Genomic DNA, 19,688 nt, shown 5'->3' on the forward strand with positions numbered 1-19,688 from the left:
AATTATCTTGTGGGACGAATGCATAATGGTGCATAAAAAATCTCCCAAAGCCATGGACAGAACACTACGAGACTTGCTAGTAAATTCTGAAGTAATGAGAGGAGCTCTATTCATACTCTCAGGAGAATTTCGACAAATATTTCCAGTGATCCCTAAGCCAACACCAGCAGGCACGATCAATGCATGCTTAAAAGAAATCACATCTTTGGCCACATATACAAATACTGCGACTAACAAAAACTATCAGTGTTGAACTATCGAAAGACGAAACAACAGCACATTTTGCCCAAAAACTTTGACAAATAGCCGAAGGCGCATATTCAACTGACCGGGCGACTGGCCTCATTAAACGCTACGGTGATGGCTCTGAGCACTATGGGATTTAACTTCTGAGGTCATCAGTCCCCTACAATGTAGAACTAACTAATTTTCAAGATTTTAAACGTACCACAAGTGCCCTCTCTCGGCGAAACCATCTGCCCTAGTGCTTTCACACTCTCGTCACGATAGTTCATAGGCGAAGTACTGATGCTAAACTGTGTTCGCATTGACCCTGTGTCCATAATCATGTTGTACAAATGGAGATGATGTCTTAACTACTGACGACGCCTTTTGGCAAAATTGTTTTATTAACCTCCATTGCAGGATGTAATTTTAAATTTTTTACTTCTGATGAAGGTATATTTTTATATATCGAAACCTTGGTCAAGAATTTTAATAAATCTTTATCCTGCAACTGTTTTGGCTGTCATCATTTACCGTGAAAAACCTAACTAACCTAAGGACATCACACACATCCATGCCCGAGGCAGGATTCTAGCCTGCGACCGTAGCGGTCGCGCGCTTCCAGACTGTAGCGCCTAGAACCGCTCGGCCTCAACAGTGATGTCTGCAACATAGCCATGCTGAAAACGAACTCACCGATCAAATTTATCGAAGCATTGTTCACAATTATACCAATCCGGACTGGTTGTTTGAAAGGGCAATTTTGGCAAATAAAAATAATACCGTAGACGATATCGACTTATATATTCAAAAGAAAATCCCCGATGAAAATAAAATATACAGATCGATCGACACGAACGTAAACGTTGGAAATGTGTGAAATTTTTCTACAGAATTTCTAAACTCTTTGCAAAAGCCAGGAATGTCACTACATTGCATTCGACTTAAAACTGAATCTCTGATCATACTACTCAGAAATCTCATCTCACCAAAACTACGTAATAAAACAAGGATGATCCTCAAACAACTGTCGAATAACATCATCGAAGACGAAATTGTAACTTGAAAGTATAAAGGACATACGCTATTTATTCCCAAAAGATCACTGATCTCAGCTGAACTGCCATTCCAGTTTAAAAGACAGCAATTTCCAATCAAATTAGCCTATAGTTTTACAATTAACAATGTGTAAGCACGAACTTTAAAATGTTGCTGCATCAGCCTCAAACACTCCCGCTTTTTTCACCGTGAACTACACGTAGCTTGCTCTCGAGTAGGAGATTTGAAAAATTTGCACACGTATACCCTGGATAACAAAATGAAATATGTTGTTCATAAAAAGATATTTTAAATAGTTGTAATATGTTTTCAATAATTTTTATTCCTTCGTATACGTACTTCAAACTTTTTTACTCCAACTACCAAATAATCTCATATCAACTCCCGAGAGAAGCCAGGTACCACAGCTAGTCTAATTATATATGCATAGTTGTCAGATTCAGTCTGGAAAACTAGTAAGGGTGTGGCAGGGTAGACTGTGGTGAGGTAAAATCGTTCAGAATACAGTTGTATATGATAACTAACTGACAACCTCAGCTGCTGACAGGTGTTGTTGATATACTTCGATGTGGACAGCTGAAAATGTGTGCCCCGACCGGGACTCGAACCTGGGATCTCCTGCTTACATGGCAGACGCTCTATCCATCTTTTTTTTTTTTTTGATAGAGAGGCAGGAAAAAATAATAATAAAAAAGCCGAATATGGTCTCGAACACGGGAATCAAAGTTAAGAAGGTACGATGTTAGCGACTTTTTTGTTGTTTTTTACTTTTTTTAAATTTTTTTTCTACTTTTTCTCTCTCTTTTTTTTCAATGTCAGGCTTACCACCTTTGCTGACATACATTTTGTTGTACTACCGCATAAACTGTGTCTACAATGTCCATATGTTGACAAATAGTGGCTTATTAGAAAATTAATTAATTAAGGAAATGAAGAAAACTGAAAATGCCCAAATGAAAGACAGGAAGCCATTGCGGATAGTACAGATACAAAAGAAACATGCTCCTATAGCAATGAAATGAAATTCGTGTCGGGGGGCGACAACTGCTCACGACCCGACGTTCGATAGAGCAAGAGAGCCATCTATCGACTCGTTCCCCAGACGTTGGTGTAAGACTGGGTCGTCTTCTCGAAATTAACTAAGGGTCCGTAAGTGTGATCGATGTCTATCTCGGCTTCTACGTCTATCTCATCTCTCACCCGTCACACCCCATCTGGCCGGTGGGTCAGTAAATGTAAGTTGCAAGTAATTAGCGAAGTCTTGCCCATATCTCTTATGCTGTTGCAACTTCGTGTGTCCATCCAGGAGAAAATGCCAAAAATCAATTTTATCCTTTTCCGATTCGTTATACACGTAGCCCACCACCATTCCCCGTACCCACGTCACTGCATTGGTTTTTTGGACCGGAAAATAAGATTCTTGGGGGGAAAAAAGTGTGTCTGACGAAATTGTGTGAGGGGAGGAGCGTAACAGGAACGCCAATATCTGTTGTGCTAAGTGCCACACTGGAGCCGTCCCACTACATGCTAAACGATGTCCATCAGTGTCCACTAAATGGTTCAAATGGCTCTGAGCAGTACGGGACTTAACATCTGTGGTCATCAGTCCCCTAGAACTTAGAACTACTTAAACCTAACTAACCTAAGGACATCACACACATCCATGCCCGAAGCAGGATTCGAACCTGTGACCGTAGCGGTCGTGCGGTTCCAGACTGTAGCGCCTTTAACCGCTCGGCCACTCCGGCCGGCTAACTTCTACATCTACATCCATACTCCGCAAGCCACCTGACGGTGTGTGGCGGAGGGTACCTTGAGTACCTCTATCGGTTCTCCCTTCTATTCCAGTCTCGTATTGTTCGTGGAAAGAAGGATTGTCGGTATGCCTCTGTGTGGGCTCTAATCTCTCTGATTTTATCCTCATGGTCTCTTCGCGAGATATACGTAGGAGGGAGCAATATACTGCTTGACTCTTCGGTGAAGGTATGTTCTCGAAACTTTGACAAAAGCCCGTACCGACCTACTGAGCGTCTCTCCTGCAGAGTCTTCCACTGGAGTTTATCTATCATCTCCGTAACGCTTTCGCGATTACTGAATGATCCTGTAACGAAGCGCGCTGCTCTCCGTTGGATCTTCTCTATATCTTCTATCAACCCTATCTGGTACGGATCCCACACTGCTGAGCAGTATTCAAGCAGTGGGCGAACAAGCGTACTGTAACCTACTTCCTTTGTTTTCGGATTGCATTTCCTTAGGATTCTTCCAATGAATCTCAGTCTGGCATCTGCTTTACCGACGCTCAACATTATATGATCATTCCATTTTAAATCACTCCTAATGCGTACTCCCAGATAATTTATGGTATTAACTGCTTCCAGTTGCTGACCTGCTATTTTGTAGCTAAATGATAAAGGATCTATCTTTCTGTGTATTCGCAGCACATTACACTTTTCTACATTGAGATTCAATTGTCATTCCCTACACCATGCGTCAATTCGCTGCAGATCCTCCTGCATTTCAGTACAATTTTCCATTGTTACAACCTCTCGATACACCACAGCATCATCTGCAAAAAGCCTCAGTGAACTTCCGATGTCATCCACCAGGTCATTTATGTATATTGTGAATAGCAACGGTCCTATGACACTCCCCTGCGGCACACCTGAAATCACTCTTACTTCGGAGGACTTCTCTCCATTGAGAATGACATGCTGCGTCCTGTTATCTAGGAACTCCTCAATCCAATCACACAATTGGTCTGATAGTCCATATGCTCTTACTTTGTTCATTAAACGACTGTGGGGAACTGTGTCGAACGCCTTGCGGAAGTCAAGAAACACGGCATCTACCTGTGAACCCGTGTCTATGGCCCTCTGAGTCTCGTGGACGAATAGCGCGAGCTGGGTTTCACATGACCGTCTTTTTCGAAACCCATGCTGATTCCTACAGAGTAGATTTCTAGTCTCCAGAAAAGTCATTATACTCGAACACAATACGTGTTCCAAAATTCTACAACTGATCGACGTTAGAGGTATAGGTCTATAGTTCTGTACATCTGTTCGACCTCCCTTCTTGAAAACGGGGATGACCTGTGCCCTTTTCCAATCCTTTGGAACGCTACGCTCTTCTAGAGACCTACGGTACACCGCTGCAAGAAGGGGGGCAAGTTCCTTCGCGTACTCTGTGTAAAATTGAACTGGTATCCCATCAGGTCCAGAGGCCTTTCCTCTTTTGAGCGATTTTAATTGTTTCTCTATCCCTCTGTCGTCTATTTCGATATCTACCATTTTGTCATCTGTGCGACAATCTAGAGAAGGAACTACAGTGCAATCTTCCTCTGTGAAACAACTTTGGAAAAAGACATTTAGTATTTCGGCCTTTAGTCCGTCATCCTCTGTTTCAGTACCATCTCGGTCACAGAGTGTCTGGACATTTTGTTTTGATCCACCTACCGCTTTGACATAAGACCAAAATTTCTTAGGATTTTCTGCCAAGTCACTACATAGAACTTAACTTTCGAATTCATTGAACGCCTCTCGCATAGCCCTCCTCACACTACATTTCGCTTCACGTAATTTTTGTTTGTCTGCAAGGCTTTGGCTACGTTTATGATTGCTGTGTAGTTCCCTTTGCTTCCGCAGCAGTTTTCTAACTCGGTTGTTGCACCACGGTGGCTCTTTTCCATCTCTTACGATCTTGCTTGGCACATACTCATATAATGCATTATGTACGACGGTTTTCAACTTTGTCCACTGATCCTCAACATTATCTGTACTTGAGACAAAACTTTTGTGTTGAGCCGTCAGGGACTCTGAAATCTGCTTTTTGTCACTTTTTCTAAACAGAATAATCTTCCTACCCTTTTTAATATTCCTATTTACGGCTGAAATCATCGATGCCGTAACCGCTTTATGATCGCTTATTCCCTGTTCTGCATTAACTTTTTCAAATAGTTCGGGTCTGTTTGTCACCAGAAGGTCTAATATGTTATCGCCACGGGTCGGTTCTCTGTTTAACTTCTCAAGGTAGTTTTCAGATAAAGCACTTAAAAAAATTTCACTGGATTATTTGTCCCTGCCACCCGTTATGAACGTCTGAGTCTCCCAGTCTATATCCGGCAAATTAAAATCTCCACCCAGAACTTGTTCTCGAAAGAACAGTTACTGTTGATGACCGTGCAGCTTTTCCCTGGAATAAATGATAACTAATTGACAACGTCAGCTGCCGATAGGTGTTGTTGATATACCTCGATGTGGTCAGCTGAAAATGTGTGCCCCGACCGGGACTCGAACCCGGGTCTCACGGGAAGAGTGCAAGGGATAAGTCCCTGCAGTCGCGCTATTCATCTGTGTCCTCGGTGGTTCAGATGGATAGAGCGTCTGCCATGCAAGCAGGATCCTGTCGGGGCACACATTTTCAGCTGTCCACATCGAGGTATATCAACAACACCTGTCGGCAGCTGAGGTTGTCAGTTAGTTATCATTTATTCCAGGGAAAAGCTGCACGGTCATCAATAGTAACTGTTCTTTCGCGAACAAGTTACTGTCTTCGTATATGCAGTTGAATATATTGCGCCGATACTGAATTAATTGGCACTGACGTTAGCCAATCTGGTCGTTGTGTATTCAAATTACAGCAGCACGCCAGAGTCAGTTTCGCCGAAGGTATGCTTTGTTTTGTTTTTTAAAACGAAACATGAGGGCGATAGAAAAATTGGCCATGGGACGGTACGGTGGATCGAACATGGGCCAAAGGTTGAGCAGTCTCGTGCGCTATCATCTACGCTATGAGAACATCTGACACCAATCGTATCTGGCATTTGCGCCCGCAAGGGCCTGATTGCCTGAATTCAGTTTTAATTAACTCGGAATCGGCCGACCGTATCGAATTTTTTTCTTAGCAGTTATTCCTCAGCACAACGTACGCTGCAACACCCTTACAAGCTCTTCAGACTGTTTCTGATCACCCTGTATAGGTAGTTCACGCGTGGCGGGAATCAAGAATCTCGACGATTTTTGCGGTATCGATATCGATACCGACAAAATATTGGTCCCAGGAATTGCAAGACTTTCCAGAATTTTTTGATTTTAAGTTTAAAATTTCAAGTGGTCTAACAGACGGACGGAGAGGCAGAGTGATAACAAATGACAAAAAAATTTTTTTCGTATGTTATAATTACAAATCAACGTTTTTTTTCTTTTTTTTTTACTGTGAAACCTGGCTTCTTGCCTAATTTCATGGTTCTAGATCAACGGGAAGTGCCATTTAGGGTTTGATGAGTGAGTTTATGAGTGTCAAAGTATGTAACGTAAATGGCCGTATCTTTTGAGTGAATTAACTTCGAAGCTAACGTTTTTTACACCTCCAAGGGACAGTAGATCTTAGTATGTGGCGTAAATCTTAACACGCTACGACTGCCCGTTTCTGAGAAAAGGGGTTCTTAACAGAGATACGGACAAAAAGTGATCATATAATGGTTCCGTTTTTACCGACTAAGAATGCAACTGTAAAAATAAATTTTTGAGTGAAGGCGTTATTTTCATACTTTTCCTTTATTTAACTCACGTGATCGATGTCGAAATTGTATTACTCCATTTTGAGATTTACCTGTGACAGTCCAACTCAAGCGGAACACTGAAGTACATAGGAGTCTAGTGATCCAAAATGTAGCCACATCGAAGATTAGTAGTGGTACAGTCAGTATGAAATATGCCTGTCCTTGTTTGCACACAATACAAAGACGAAAAATAGTGCTAGTGAAGTTTTATGATAGCTGAAAGAAAAAGTAAGTGACGACACGACAATAGTACCATTGATTTTCCATTTAGTTATAATTTGGTTTACTTTATGTAACTCAGTGTTTCGGTTGAATCGGGCTGCCACAAGTACGTCAGAAGCTGAAATCGCAGAACTCCGGAATCAATCATTCGAATTAAGTATAATCAATACAACAGCTCACTGGTTATCTACTAACTGTATATTAATTACTCACTACTCACGAGTGGTTCCTTATTATAAAGTAGAAGGGGCTTTCAATAAGTAGTGCAACGTATTTCTCCATTGCAAATTTCGGTTGAACAAGCGCGGAACTGGTTCTACACATCGTGGAATATTCCCGCTTCACGAAGTTTCAATAGTTGGAGGAGCTATACGTAGCCTCAGATTGGCATCCGTAACAGAGGTGGCTTCCAAGTAGAGAGCTGTCATCGTTTTTGTTTTGGTGTAAAATCAGAGCATCACAGATATTCATAGGTGCTTACAGTATGTCTATGGAGACCTGGCAGTAAGTCGATGGCGAGGCATCACTCATCATCTCAACAAGGTCGCGCGAATCTGTCCAATCTCCCGCACGCCGGTCGGCCGCAAAAAGCTGCGACTCCTGAAATGTTGGAACGTGCGGACACTCTCGTTCGAGGTCATTGACGGATCAGAATCAGACACCTTACTATGCAACAGGATGTCTCTGCTGTTAGTGCTGGCACACTTGTCCACCTATTGGGGTACTCAAGTGTGTGTGCCCACCAGATTTCTCGCCGCTTAAAAGAAGACCATAAAGAGCAACGAAGGACCTCCCATTGCTTGCGCGTTACGAGGCTGACCATGACAATTTTTCGTCTAATAGCGTCACAGGCGATGAAGCATGGGTTCGTGACTTCGGACAGGAAATAAAACCGCAGTCCACGCAGCTGCGTCACATCACCCCCCCCCCCCCCCTCTGATGAAAAATTTTGAAACCGCACCATCAGGCGGTAAAGTCATGGCAGAGTCTTCTGGGACTCTGAAAGGGTATTCTGATGTGCTCCATCATGGTGCAACTATCAACTCGGAAGTCTATTGTGCTACCCTCAGGAGACTGAATAAACGATTTCGGCGTGTTTGTTGCCAGAAAAATGCAAAAAATTTTCTACTTCTCCGTGACAACGCAAGGCCACTCGCAAGTCTGCGCAGTGGAGAGGAGCTCTCAAAACTTCACTGGACTCTTCTTCCTTAACCATCCAACAGCACCACATCTCTCAACTTCAGTCTGTATCGCCCATTGAAAGACGCACTCCGCAGGGTGCAGTACGTAGATGGAAATGCAAACTAGCGTTTGGCGTCATTGGCCGGGAGGCCCCTTGCGGGGCAGGTCCAGCCACCTTGGTGCAGGTCTTATTACATTCGACGCCACATTGGGCGACTTGCGCGCCGGATGGGAATGAAATGATGATGACGACAACACCCAGTCCCTGAGCGGAGAGCGACCCAGCAGGGAATCGAACCCGGGCATGTAGGATGGCAATCCGTAACACAGATCACTCAGATAATGGGGCGGACTAGTACGTAGATGATGGCGAGGTTACTGATACAGCAGGACGTTGTCTCCGACGTCGATCAGCAGAGTGGTATCATGCGCCCATACGAGACCTGCCAATGATGTGGCGTAAGGGTGTCTCATTGAAAGGAAATTATGTTGAAAAACAGCGTTTTATAGCCAGAAGTGTGGCGAATAATATGGTGTATTGGAATGCTGAATAAAACCAACCAGCTTTCATAAAAAAAAGTGCATCACATTACTTACTGAACATCCCTCGTATTACGTTTAAGAAAATGTACGATGTGTGTAAATTTGACTTTCCACGTTTCGGGCACCTACGAGACAGTGGTTGTAAAACAAGTGAGTGACAAATATACACTGGGGAGTTAGCGGTAAATATACAAGGCACCAGCTAGCAAGGCACTGATTGGTCGACCTCAGTGAGTTTAATATCTAAAAGGGCTTGGCAGATGATGTACATGTGTACAAAAGAGACATACTGTTGAGTGGTACTTAAGTAAATAAATTAGTGAAATCAAGGTGAAGTATAAATTAGAACATAAATGAAAAACTTGGTTTAGTTTAGAGAGTTACATACTGGCATTCAGCGGGCAGAACAGCAGAACAGAAGAGACAATGACCATGAAGTCAGCAAGTTCCACATAAGCGGGCGCTGTCGATTCAGCCGTCAGGGCATCGCCCGACCGGCTCACGTGTTTCTCAGTTGTCGCCTACATCGCAAGAGCCAATGACCGACGTTAAGAAGATTCTTCGAGAAGCTTTTCAACGTGACAGAAGAGGCAATGGCCGTGAAGTCGTTCACCTCCAGTGAACTGAAGTGAATAAATACGCGAGACGCGGTGGGCCCGACGGACGGAGACGAGAGACGAGAGAGGGTGACGAGAGACGAAGAAGACGAAGAAGTGAAGAAGCGTAGCAGTAGTTTTCAGTCAGTTTCGGTGCTGAATACCGTCATGCAAGAAGAGACTACATCATGCACAGACGCACCAAGTCCGCCGCTGTAATGGAATAGCAAGCAGCAGCCTCGGCGCCAGAAGACAGAAGTTAAAAGGTATTTGAAGTCTGATTTTACGCACCCGGGTGACTCGTGAGGACGGGAAGGAGACGGCCTCACATCAGCAGTCACCTGTGAGCTGGAATGAAGATCTTACAGCCGAAGACTGCCAAGCGGGAGTCCGTTGTTAGAGTCCGGGACGGGCCGACGCACAACACACGCGGCCGCTTAGAGAAGAGAAACACTGGGACGCCACATGTAAGGTATCACCATCCGACGCACGACTTCGCTCGCAATAATTAAACGGGCCACCTCGCGCTGCGCGTCTCCAGTCAGCTGGGCGAGACGGCGACACGAGATACACACCGCTACGCGTAATCAGACGCCGCCGCCGCCGCTGCCGCAGCAGAAGGCTACGCAAACGACACAGCTGCCGCTCTCCGAACCAGAACATCCAGTAAGATACAGTTGTACTAAACTTTCAATAAAAGTTATCTTATGTAATAATGCTGTTTCACTCTACCTCATACCCGAGCCAAGGAAGAACCCACCCTGTCCACATGTTGTTAAGAGAGAAAAATTGGTTAATTTAATATTTTCACCCTGACAGAATGCTTTAGAATGCTCATCCTGGCAATTGACAGCATCAAAAAAGAAAACACAGTTACATTTAGTAGCAGAAGTGCTACATTTAGTATCAGAACTGTTACAATACCTTGTCTCGGGCCTCTATGTCACACTTGGCGGCGATGAGCATCTCCATGATCTCCGTGTTGCCTCGGGAGGCCGCCCAGTGGATGGGAGCCCGACCATACTGCAACAGACAAGGCACAGTCGCCTTAAGAGATAAAATCACGCAATTTTCTTTCTTTTCTTGTTCTTTTTTTCTTTTTTTAAATGAAATACATTCTATGCCAAGTACAGTGTTTCTCAAAAAGATTCATCCGCATTCATGAAACTATACCTTCTACATACAAGAGGATGGAACTTCAAGGTAAATTTAAACTTACGCACAGGAGTATAAAACCCCAAGAGAACAATCCGATTTACAATGATATATCTTTTCTTTACAGGGGGTTCCATTTATCTGCTGACCGCACGCGTCACCGGGTTGTGTTTGCCAGGCATCAGAACAGCGCAAGCTGCTCGAACGGGTCACGCTTCTCCAAAATGGTTCAAATGGCTCTGAGCACTATGGGACTCAACTGCTGTGGTCATCAGTCCCCTAGAACTTAGAACTACTTAAACCTAACTAACCTAAGGACATCACACACATCCATGCCCGAGGCAGAATTCGAACCTGCGACCGTAGCATTCGTGCGGTTCCAGACTGTAGCGCCTTTAACCGCTCGGCCACTCCGGCCGGCCACGCGTCTCCCTTTTAATGCCAAACTACCCACCTTTTCCACCAGCGTCATTCGAACTGTGAAATAAACATCACGTGTGTATGAGTGAAGTCTTTGAACGCAACAGTGCCAATACCGAATCATTCCATTCCACAACGAGTGTTTGTTTACGATACGAACTCCTTTGCAACTATACACAAAAACTTGTTAATTTATGTGGGCTAAGACCCTTCAAAGTAACAGTAGCCGGCCGGGGTGGCCGAGCTGTTCTAGGAGCTACAGTCTGGAACCACGCGACCGCTACGGTCGCAGGTTCGAATCCTGACTCAGGCATGGATGTGTGTGATGTCCTTAGGTTAGTTAGGTTTAAGTAGTTCTAAGTTCTAGGGGAATGATGACCGCAGATGTTAAGCCCCATAGTGCTCAGAGCCAGCCAGTAACAGTAGTGCCAGAGCTTAAACATGTTGATCCCGCGCACAAAAATAGATTTTCCGAATAGATTTTGAAAAAAGTGCATGGCAGTGAAATAGATCCTTACCTCATTCTGTCTTCAGATGTGTCTCGGTTCCATTTACACGGGTGTGTTAATTCCCAAAACTTTCGACGGTGGAGTATCTATACATACGTTTTGCTTCATGAGGAACCCACTCACGATCAGAAAATAGGAGTGTGGTGGGTAGTTAGCGGTGACAGAACAACAGGTCCAATTTTTTTAATGACACAGTTAACACCGAAAGGTATGTGCAAAACATTTTGCATTTGTTTATAAATGAACCGAGTGAAAGAGAATGAAGCTTCACGTTATTTTCAACAGGATTCGGCAAGGGCTCATACGGTCAATGCTTTGTTTGCACATAATTCACGATGTATTCCATGACAGAACCATTAGCAGCAATATATGACGTGCTAGAATGCCAGTTCAACCCTATGCGATTCATGTTTGTGGGGAGAACTAAAAGATGAAGTGTACGCAACAAATTCGCGCACTTTAGATGAGCTCAAGGACAATATCTGCGAGTAAATTTATTCAGGTTCTCAAAGAGAATTACAGGGCTATTACAAATGACTGAAGCGATTTCACAGCTCTGCAATAACTTCATTATTTGAGATATTTTCACAATGCTTTGCACACACATAAAAAAACTCAAAAAGTTTTTTTAGGCATTCACAAATGTTCGATATGTGCCCCTTTAGTGATTCGGCAGACATCAAGCCGATAATCAAGTTCCTCCCACACTCGGCGCAGCATGTCCCCGGGATCAAGAGTTCGAAAGCATCGTTGATGCGAGCTCGCAGTTCTGGCACGTTTCTTGGTAGAGGAGGTTTAAACACTGAATCTTGCACATAACCCCACAGAAAGAAATCGCATGGGGTTAAGTTGGGAGAGCGTGGAGGCCATGACATGAATTGCTGATCATGATCTCCACCACGACCGATCCATCGGTTTTCCAATCTCCTGTTTAAGAAATGTCGAACATCATGATGAAAGTGCGGTGGAGCACCGTCCTGTTGAAAGATGAAGTCGGCGCTGTCGGTCTCCAGTTGTGGCATGAGCCAATTTTCCAGCATGTCCAGATACACGTGTCCTGTAACGTTTTTTTCGCATAAGAAAAAGGGGTCAACCGTTTCTTCGCTCACTGCGGGCCGACCCGTTGATTTCCCCTTACAGAGGCATCCAGAAGCTTTAAACTGCACATACCATCGCCGAATGGAGTTAGCAGTTGGTGGATCTTTGTTGAACTTCGTCCTGAAGTGTCGTTGCACTGTTATGACTGACTGGTGTGAGTGCATTTCAAGCACGACTTACGCTTTCTTGGCTCCTGTCGCCATTTTGTCTCACTGCGCTCTCGAGCGCTCTGGCGGCAGAAACCTGAAGTGCGGCTTCAGCCGAACAAAACTTATGAGTTTTTCTACGTATCTGTAGTGTGTCGTGACCATATGTTAATGAATGGAGCTACAGTGAATTTATGAAATCGCTTCAATCATTTGTAATAGCCCTGTACATTGTGTGATGCGTAATTCCTTGTGAAAATGTCAGAAATGCGTGGAAAACAATGGCAGACAGTTCCAGCATCTCCTTGCATGGCGTGGGTGAGTAGAAAATTTATCTGCATATTTTTAAATTTGGTACTTCGTCCTCTGATGGGCGACACGGCCTCTGCATCGCCGAACAACGGAGCTCTCCCAGTTCGCCATCTACTGCATCGTGTGTGCTGTCATCAGATTCAGGATCGACGTTTTTTGTTGTTGGCCGGGAGGACCGATCCGGCCAAGTTCGGCCGCCGAGTGCACGTCTTATTTCAGTCGACGCAACATTGGGCGACTTGCGTGCCGATGATGATGACAAAATAACACCCAGTCCACGAGCGGAGAAAATCTCCAACGTGGCCGGGAATCGAACCCGGGGCCCCTGCATGGGAGGCAAGCACGTTATCACTTTTTTTTTATTCACCAAAAACAGTAACAAAAATTGCTACAATGAAATGACATAAATAAGGTTACAGATGATTGCAGTCATAAATTACAGCATTCAAAAAATGAGTCTTTAGCAGTAGCACAATTTAGCACCTCCACTGTCACCTTCAACTGGTGGCAGATCAGCATGCACATTTTCTTCTTCAGCAGCTGGTTCCTCATCATTTCCCAGACCCAAATTAATCATTCAGTAAATTCTTGATGTGTGTTCCTTCCAGGGTAAAGTACATGGACAGAAGCCTCGAACAGCGACATCGCAAAGTATTTCACTGCACTGTTATTTTTGTCAGTTCCAGCCTTCTAAACGCATCTATAGGGAGTTCAAGATCTTCCTTTATATCAGACACCAGATGTTTCTCGCCATTTTCTTGTATCTGCTGTACTACTGATTTATTTTTCATGTGTGACTTGCAGGTGAGGTTAGGGTCGGGAACGTGCCCCAATCCATTCCCTCTCTACTAGGAATCCAGTTCCTAACCTACACCCATTCGGTTGAAGACAATTCGGAACATCATTCCATGTAGGCTTTCACGGCCCCAGCTCCTAGCAGATGTTCTCCGTAGTTGAGAACGAAACGTCAGGGAGAAGAAGTTCTACAGATCGACCACGGCAACTTAGCCCGGAAGTGTTTACTGAAATGAATTCGGAGCATGTTACCATATTTCTTATTGTGATTCTGATATTTGAGTATTTTCTCGAATTCATTTTCCGTATACACCTTGTATTCAATATGTTCATCGCTCTCAATATTGTTAAAAACATAATTTGTATATTTGCCCATTAACCAAATCACTGCGTTATTTTTTCAGCTAAGCGGGCTTACTGTTTTTCACAAGTCTACAGTGTGACCTCCAATAGTCTCAAGATAAACTTTCAGGCTATAGACTAACTCGTTCCGTACTTTTGACAACATGTCTGGAGCTAATGCATTCACTGCAATTGCTATATCACAGTTCACCCAAAACTTTTGGAAGAGAAGGGACATAGACGGGATCCTTCCCAAGCCCCCACAAAAACGATTACTTATCTCACATACGCACGCCCCTTATTCAACGCCGAGGCAGCTCATTTTTAGAACAAATGTGCTTACGTGCAGGTGTCAAATTTGTAGTGCTTCATCCTACTGAAAAATTGAATTTTCAGCATGTCCTCGCAATGGCGGAAGAAGTCAGATCCAAAAAACATCCAGGAAAGTAGTTCTTATAACCAGGTGAACTTGCTGCACCAGAAGAACCCCTACTTGTACGGTAACTGCAAAAATCGGCAACTTAGAAATGGGGAAAAAGTTGCCTTTTTGTTTCGATGCCTTCATTAAAATTCATCCCAACTTTCTGTCTTCACATAGTAGATATAGTCCCGTGAAATTGGATGAATCTTTTCGAACCATCCTGTATTTCATTGATAATATCGGTTTCGGCCCATCTAGACCATCTTCAGATGAAAAATATTCCTATTACGATTGATTTCACCGACATCAGCTGACATGACATCAAGTTGTCCTGCTCTGAGAGTTACAATGTGGGCCAAACATTAAACCAATTCCCACCATGAGAATGAATGTCACATGGTGGCGTTTTCAACAAGTGACGTGGTAAGAATTACATATAATAGCAGTAGAAACGCATGGGGGGATCATTGATACGGGTCACAAATGGAGATTGCACTGACAGAAGCGACTCTGACAACCGGCATATTTTTATGGCCCAGCACTTGGGAACAAGCATATTGGAAATGGCGAAGCTTGTCGACTGTTCGAATGCTACGGTCGTGAACATCGATGGAAAGCCGTTGAAGGGTGATGGGGAACCATCAGAACTCGACAAGCACTTGAATATTCATGACTGATCACAGAACGTGGAGGTCAGAGACTGACTGTAAAGCAGGATAGGCGTTGATCTGCGGTAGATCTGACGACGAAGGACTTTGCTTGTGCAGGCACAAATGCTTCGCAGCGCACTGATCAGCGCAAACTCTTGAACGTGTGCCTTCACATCCGACGATACCTGCGTGTTCCCCGATTGGTACAAAGACATCGTCGTCTACAGTTGCAGTGGACACGGGATTACCGAGACTGGACTGGGGATGAATGGATGAATCACGTTTTCCTGTAACTTCAGGTCGATGGTCACGTCCACATAGGCTGTCATCTAAGCGAATGGTTGCTCGAAACATGCGCCGCGCCACGGACAACAGGGACATTCATCTAGGTAGTAATCGAACGCATCATGAAAACTGCGGACTACATCAAAATCACTGAGAGTCACTTGCCTGCTTCATGACTGATGTCTTCCCATTCGGTGCTAGCATCTTCTAGCTGGTAACTGTCCGATTCACAAAGCCAGACTCATTCTGCACTGGTTTCAGGAGTATAACAGTGAATTCACAGTGATATATTAGCCACTAAATTCACCTGATTTGTAACTAAATTCACATGATCTGAAACCAATTGAACATACGTGTACGCCATTGTGCCTCGTATGAGCCCCCACTTACCACTGGCACTTAATTTATGAGATCTGCGTTACCCTGACGCAGATATATGGTGCTGCGTACCTCCAGAAGACTTGTCGAAGACTCGCCAAATCCATACCACGCAGAATAGCTAATGTGTTGCATTCTAGAGTTGGAAAAACACGCTACAAAGCAGGTAGGCATAATTTTTTCTCTCACCAATGTATTCTACTCTGCATATTTTAATATCTGAGGATTGTCTATTCCAGCCTGGACCAGTCATATCGGTAAATCACATAATCTACACTGTACTTCATTCAGAAATTCACAAGTCAAGCTAACTTTTTCCCCGGGCGCCACTCGAATTATGAACAAATGTTTCTGAATGTTTGCCCCCAATTTACTCTTGTGGTAGTGGTACTCATTTTAATATTCACAGTCACAACTGTACTGCTAAGTGAAAAGACGATAATCATTATTAATCTTCATCTACAGGATACGCTGCTGCTTTGTTTACTTCAATACAGTGATAAATAGAGTTGTAAAGCTATCGTAGGCTATCATAGATTATCGCAAGCAAGCGTAGACTACCGTAATTTTCCTAGCAGCTTTGTTAAGTTAAGGTCGTACCTGTGTTACCTGAACATTAGGTGTGTTACATACCACTTGGGCGTTACGTCATAACAATTGCTTTGTTTGCGTATGCGATCTGTGTCTAGAAGAAATGGGAAGCAGTAAACTGTTTAGAAAACGAGTGAGAATATAATTACTTAAAAGTAAACTGTTTTTATAGCAAAATTGAAACTGACAGTGTCTAATTTAGGTTCGAAACAGAGCGATGTTATAGTAAAATTAAAGAAAACAATACAGATTCTTCATGTAGCGCTAGAAAACGGAATTTCCTCAATAAGAAGGCAAAATAAAAAGAAAATCGCAAAGCAGAAATTCATGAAACATCGCTTTAATATTTCGTCAAACTTACGTGAAACATCTTTCTGTTATTCCTAAACAACTTTTTCATTTATCAGTAATAACAGGAAACTCTTGCCTGCGATCATGATAAAGAACGTTCTGTTGAGTGCAAAATAACGATATACACTCCTGGAAATGGAAAAAAGAACACATTGACACCGGTGTGTCAGACCCACCATACTTGCTCCGGACACTGCGAGAGGGCTGTACAAGCAATGATCACACGCACGGCACAGCGGACACACCAGGAACCGCGGTGTTGGCCGTCGAATGGCGCTAGCTGCGCAGCATTTGTGCACCGCCGCCGTCAGTGTCAGCCAGTTTGCCGTGGCATACGGAGCTCCATCGCAGTCTTTAACACTGGTAGCATGCCGCGACAGCGTGGACGTGAACCGTATGTGCAGTTGACGGACTTTGAGCGAGGGCGTATAGTGGGCATGCGGGAGGCCGGGTGGACGTACCGCCGAATTGCTCAACACGTGGGGCGTGAGGTCTCCACAGTACATCGATGTTGTCGCCAGTGGTCGGCGGAAGGTGCACGTGCCCGTCGACCTGGGACCGGACCGCAGCGACGCACGGATGCACGCCAACACCGTAGGATCCTACGCAGTGCCGTAGGGGACCGCACCGCCACTTCCCAGCAAATTAGGGACACTGTTGCTCCTGGGGTATCGGCGAGGACCATTCGCAACCGTCTCCATGAAGCTGGGCTACGGTCCCGCACACCGTTAGGCCGTCTTCCGCTCACGCCCCAACATCGTGCAGCCCGCCTCCAGTGGTGTCGCGACAGGCGTGAATGGAGGGACGAATGGAGACGTGTCGTCTTCAGCGATGAGAGTCGCTTCTGCCTTGGTGCCAATGATGGTCGTATGCGTGTTTGGTGCCGTGCAGGTGAGCGCCACTATCAGGACTGCATACGACCGAGGCACACAGGGCCAACACCCGGCATCATGGTGTGGGGAGCGATCTCCTACACTGGCCGTACACCACTGGTGATCGTCGAGGGGACACTGAATAGTGCACAGTACATCCAAACCGTCATCGAACCCATCGTTCTACCATTCCTAGACCGGCAACGGAACTTGCTGTTCCAACAGGACAATGCACGTCCGCATGTATCCCGTGCCACCCAACGTGCTCTAGAAGGTGTAAGTCAACTACCCTGGCCAGCAAGATCTCCGGATCTGTCCCCCATTGAGCATGTTTGGGACTGGATGAAGCGTCGTCTCACGCGGTCTGCACGTCCAGCACGAACGCTGGTCCAACTGAGGCGCCAGGTGGAAATGGCATGGCAAGCCGTTCCACAGGACTACATCCAGCATCTCTACGATCGTCTCCATGGGAGAATAGCAGCCTGCATTGCTGCGAAAGGTGGATATACACTGTACTAGTGCCGACATTGTGCATGCTCTGTTGCCTGTGTCTATGTGCCTGTGGTTCTGTCAGTGTGATCATGTGATGTATCTGACCCCAGGAATGTGTCAATAAAGTTTCCCCTTCCTGGGACAATGAATTCACGGTGTTCTTATTTCAATTTCCAGGAGTGTATATGATGTTTGAGCATGTGAACTACACTTGCACAAAAAGTAATTGATTTGGTTACACAAAAACGTCGAAGTTGATCATAAAATGCTATTTGTGTTCTGTAATGCTATAAGACACACAATGGACTAACATGAAAGATGCGTGCAAGACAAACAACCAGACAAACAAAAAAGAAAAGATGTCTTCGGCTCTCAGTTTATCTCTGACACATTCATTTATGTTTCTTTCCCTACCAATGCTACTAACACTACCGGTAATCCTACCATTTACTATGTTACTTACGTAGTGTACCAGAACTACCGAAACACATTGTTAGTAGAGCGCAGCTATAATCTGCCGCAGATATCATATAACACCCGTTGTGGAAGATGATTACAGTGAATTTCGCTAGGAGAAACTTCAGTAAGATTAACGCATAGTTAAAATAAATTTATGGTTCCTTATCTTTCTCCACGCCAATTCATTACTCTGTGGATAAGGTGCTCCATTTTCGCAACCGCAGAACACTGATATAATTCTCTGCTTCTCATAACTATTCCCAGGAGTTGAAAGTTCACTCTTTACGACCACCAAACCGCGCTCGCAGATTAGCGACCTTCATTTGAGACTCTTAGAACCCAAGGAGAAAACGTTAGTTTTGAGTAAATGATGTTCAAAGTTGAGACACTCCAGACAATTCCATGAACAAGTTAAGGAAAAAATTATTATTTGCTCACTTTTGAGACTTTATTGCCTAACTTATCTAGAACAATCAATGCTGAATTTTTTCGGTTAGTAATCTTTCATTAATAATTAAAAATCATTGATCATAGCGACATTAATAGGAGCACTTCAATAGCAGGCAGTAACTTCTTACTTGAGCTGAACACGACTGAGTGTGCTCAGTGTCTGTTGCTAACATCCTCCCATGTTCATTTTCTGAGTAACGATTAACTTCTTCATGATTCTGATTAACTGGCTGCAGTGTTCTTGTAGCCTCATGGTGTGGACGTTTATGGTAAAATTAATCATGTGCTGGTGCCACAAAGGGAAGTAGAGTATGTATATCTCTGTACTTCAGATAATTTAACTCCCATTTTTCGTTATTTAGTTCTAGAGCAGGGAAGACACTTATATTTCCGCCACAACGATGCACTTTCTTATGATTAAGCTTTTTAAAATCTTCAAATTCCTCGTCGAGAGACAATTTGTAAAACCAGATGAAGTGTGACTTCTTTTGAAAATGCATTTACTGCATCTTTCAAAAACATTTCACTAATTGTTTGAAATAATCCTTGAGTCCATTTAGTGTGATAAAATCATCGCC

At 44.1% G+C, this 19,688-nt stretch overlaps 1 protein-coding gene across 5 annotated transcripts in view; it reads right to left on the minus strand.

Moving 5' to 3' along the window:
* LOC126094678 (ankyrin repeat and death domain-containing protein 1A-like) overlaps positions 1 to 19,688 on the minus strand; it is a 787,090-nt gene that overhangs the window by 334,777 nt on the left and 432,625 nt on the right. For all 5 annotated transcript variants that reach the window (XM_049909192.1, XM_049909195.1, XM_049909194.1 and 2 more), the window contains exon 4: positions 10,309 to 10,407. In XM_049909192.1, the coding sequence (XP_049765149.1) occupies positions 10,309 to 10,407 (99 nt within the window). The remainder of the gene's footprint in view (positions 1 to 10,308; positions 10,408 to 19,688) is intronic.

The sequence above is a fragment of the Schistocerca cancellata genome, chromosome 8, assembly GCF_023864275.1.
Source record: "Schistocerca cancellata isolate TAMUIC-IGC-003103 chromosome 8, iqSchCanc2.1, whole genome shotgun sequence".
NCBI lineage: Eukaryota > Metazoa > Arthropoda > Insecta > Orthoptera > Acrididae > Schistocerca > Schistocerca cancellata.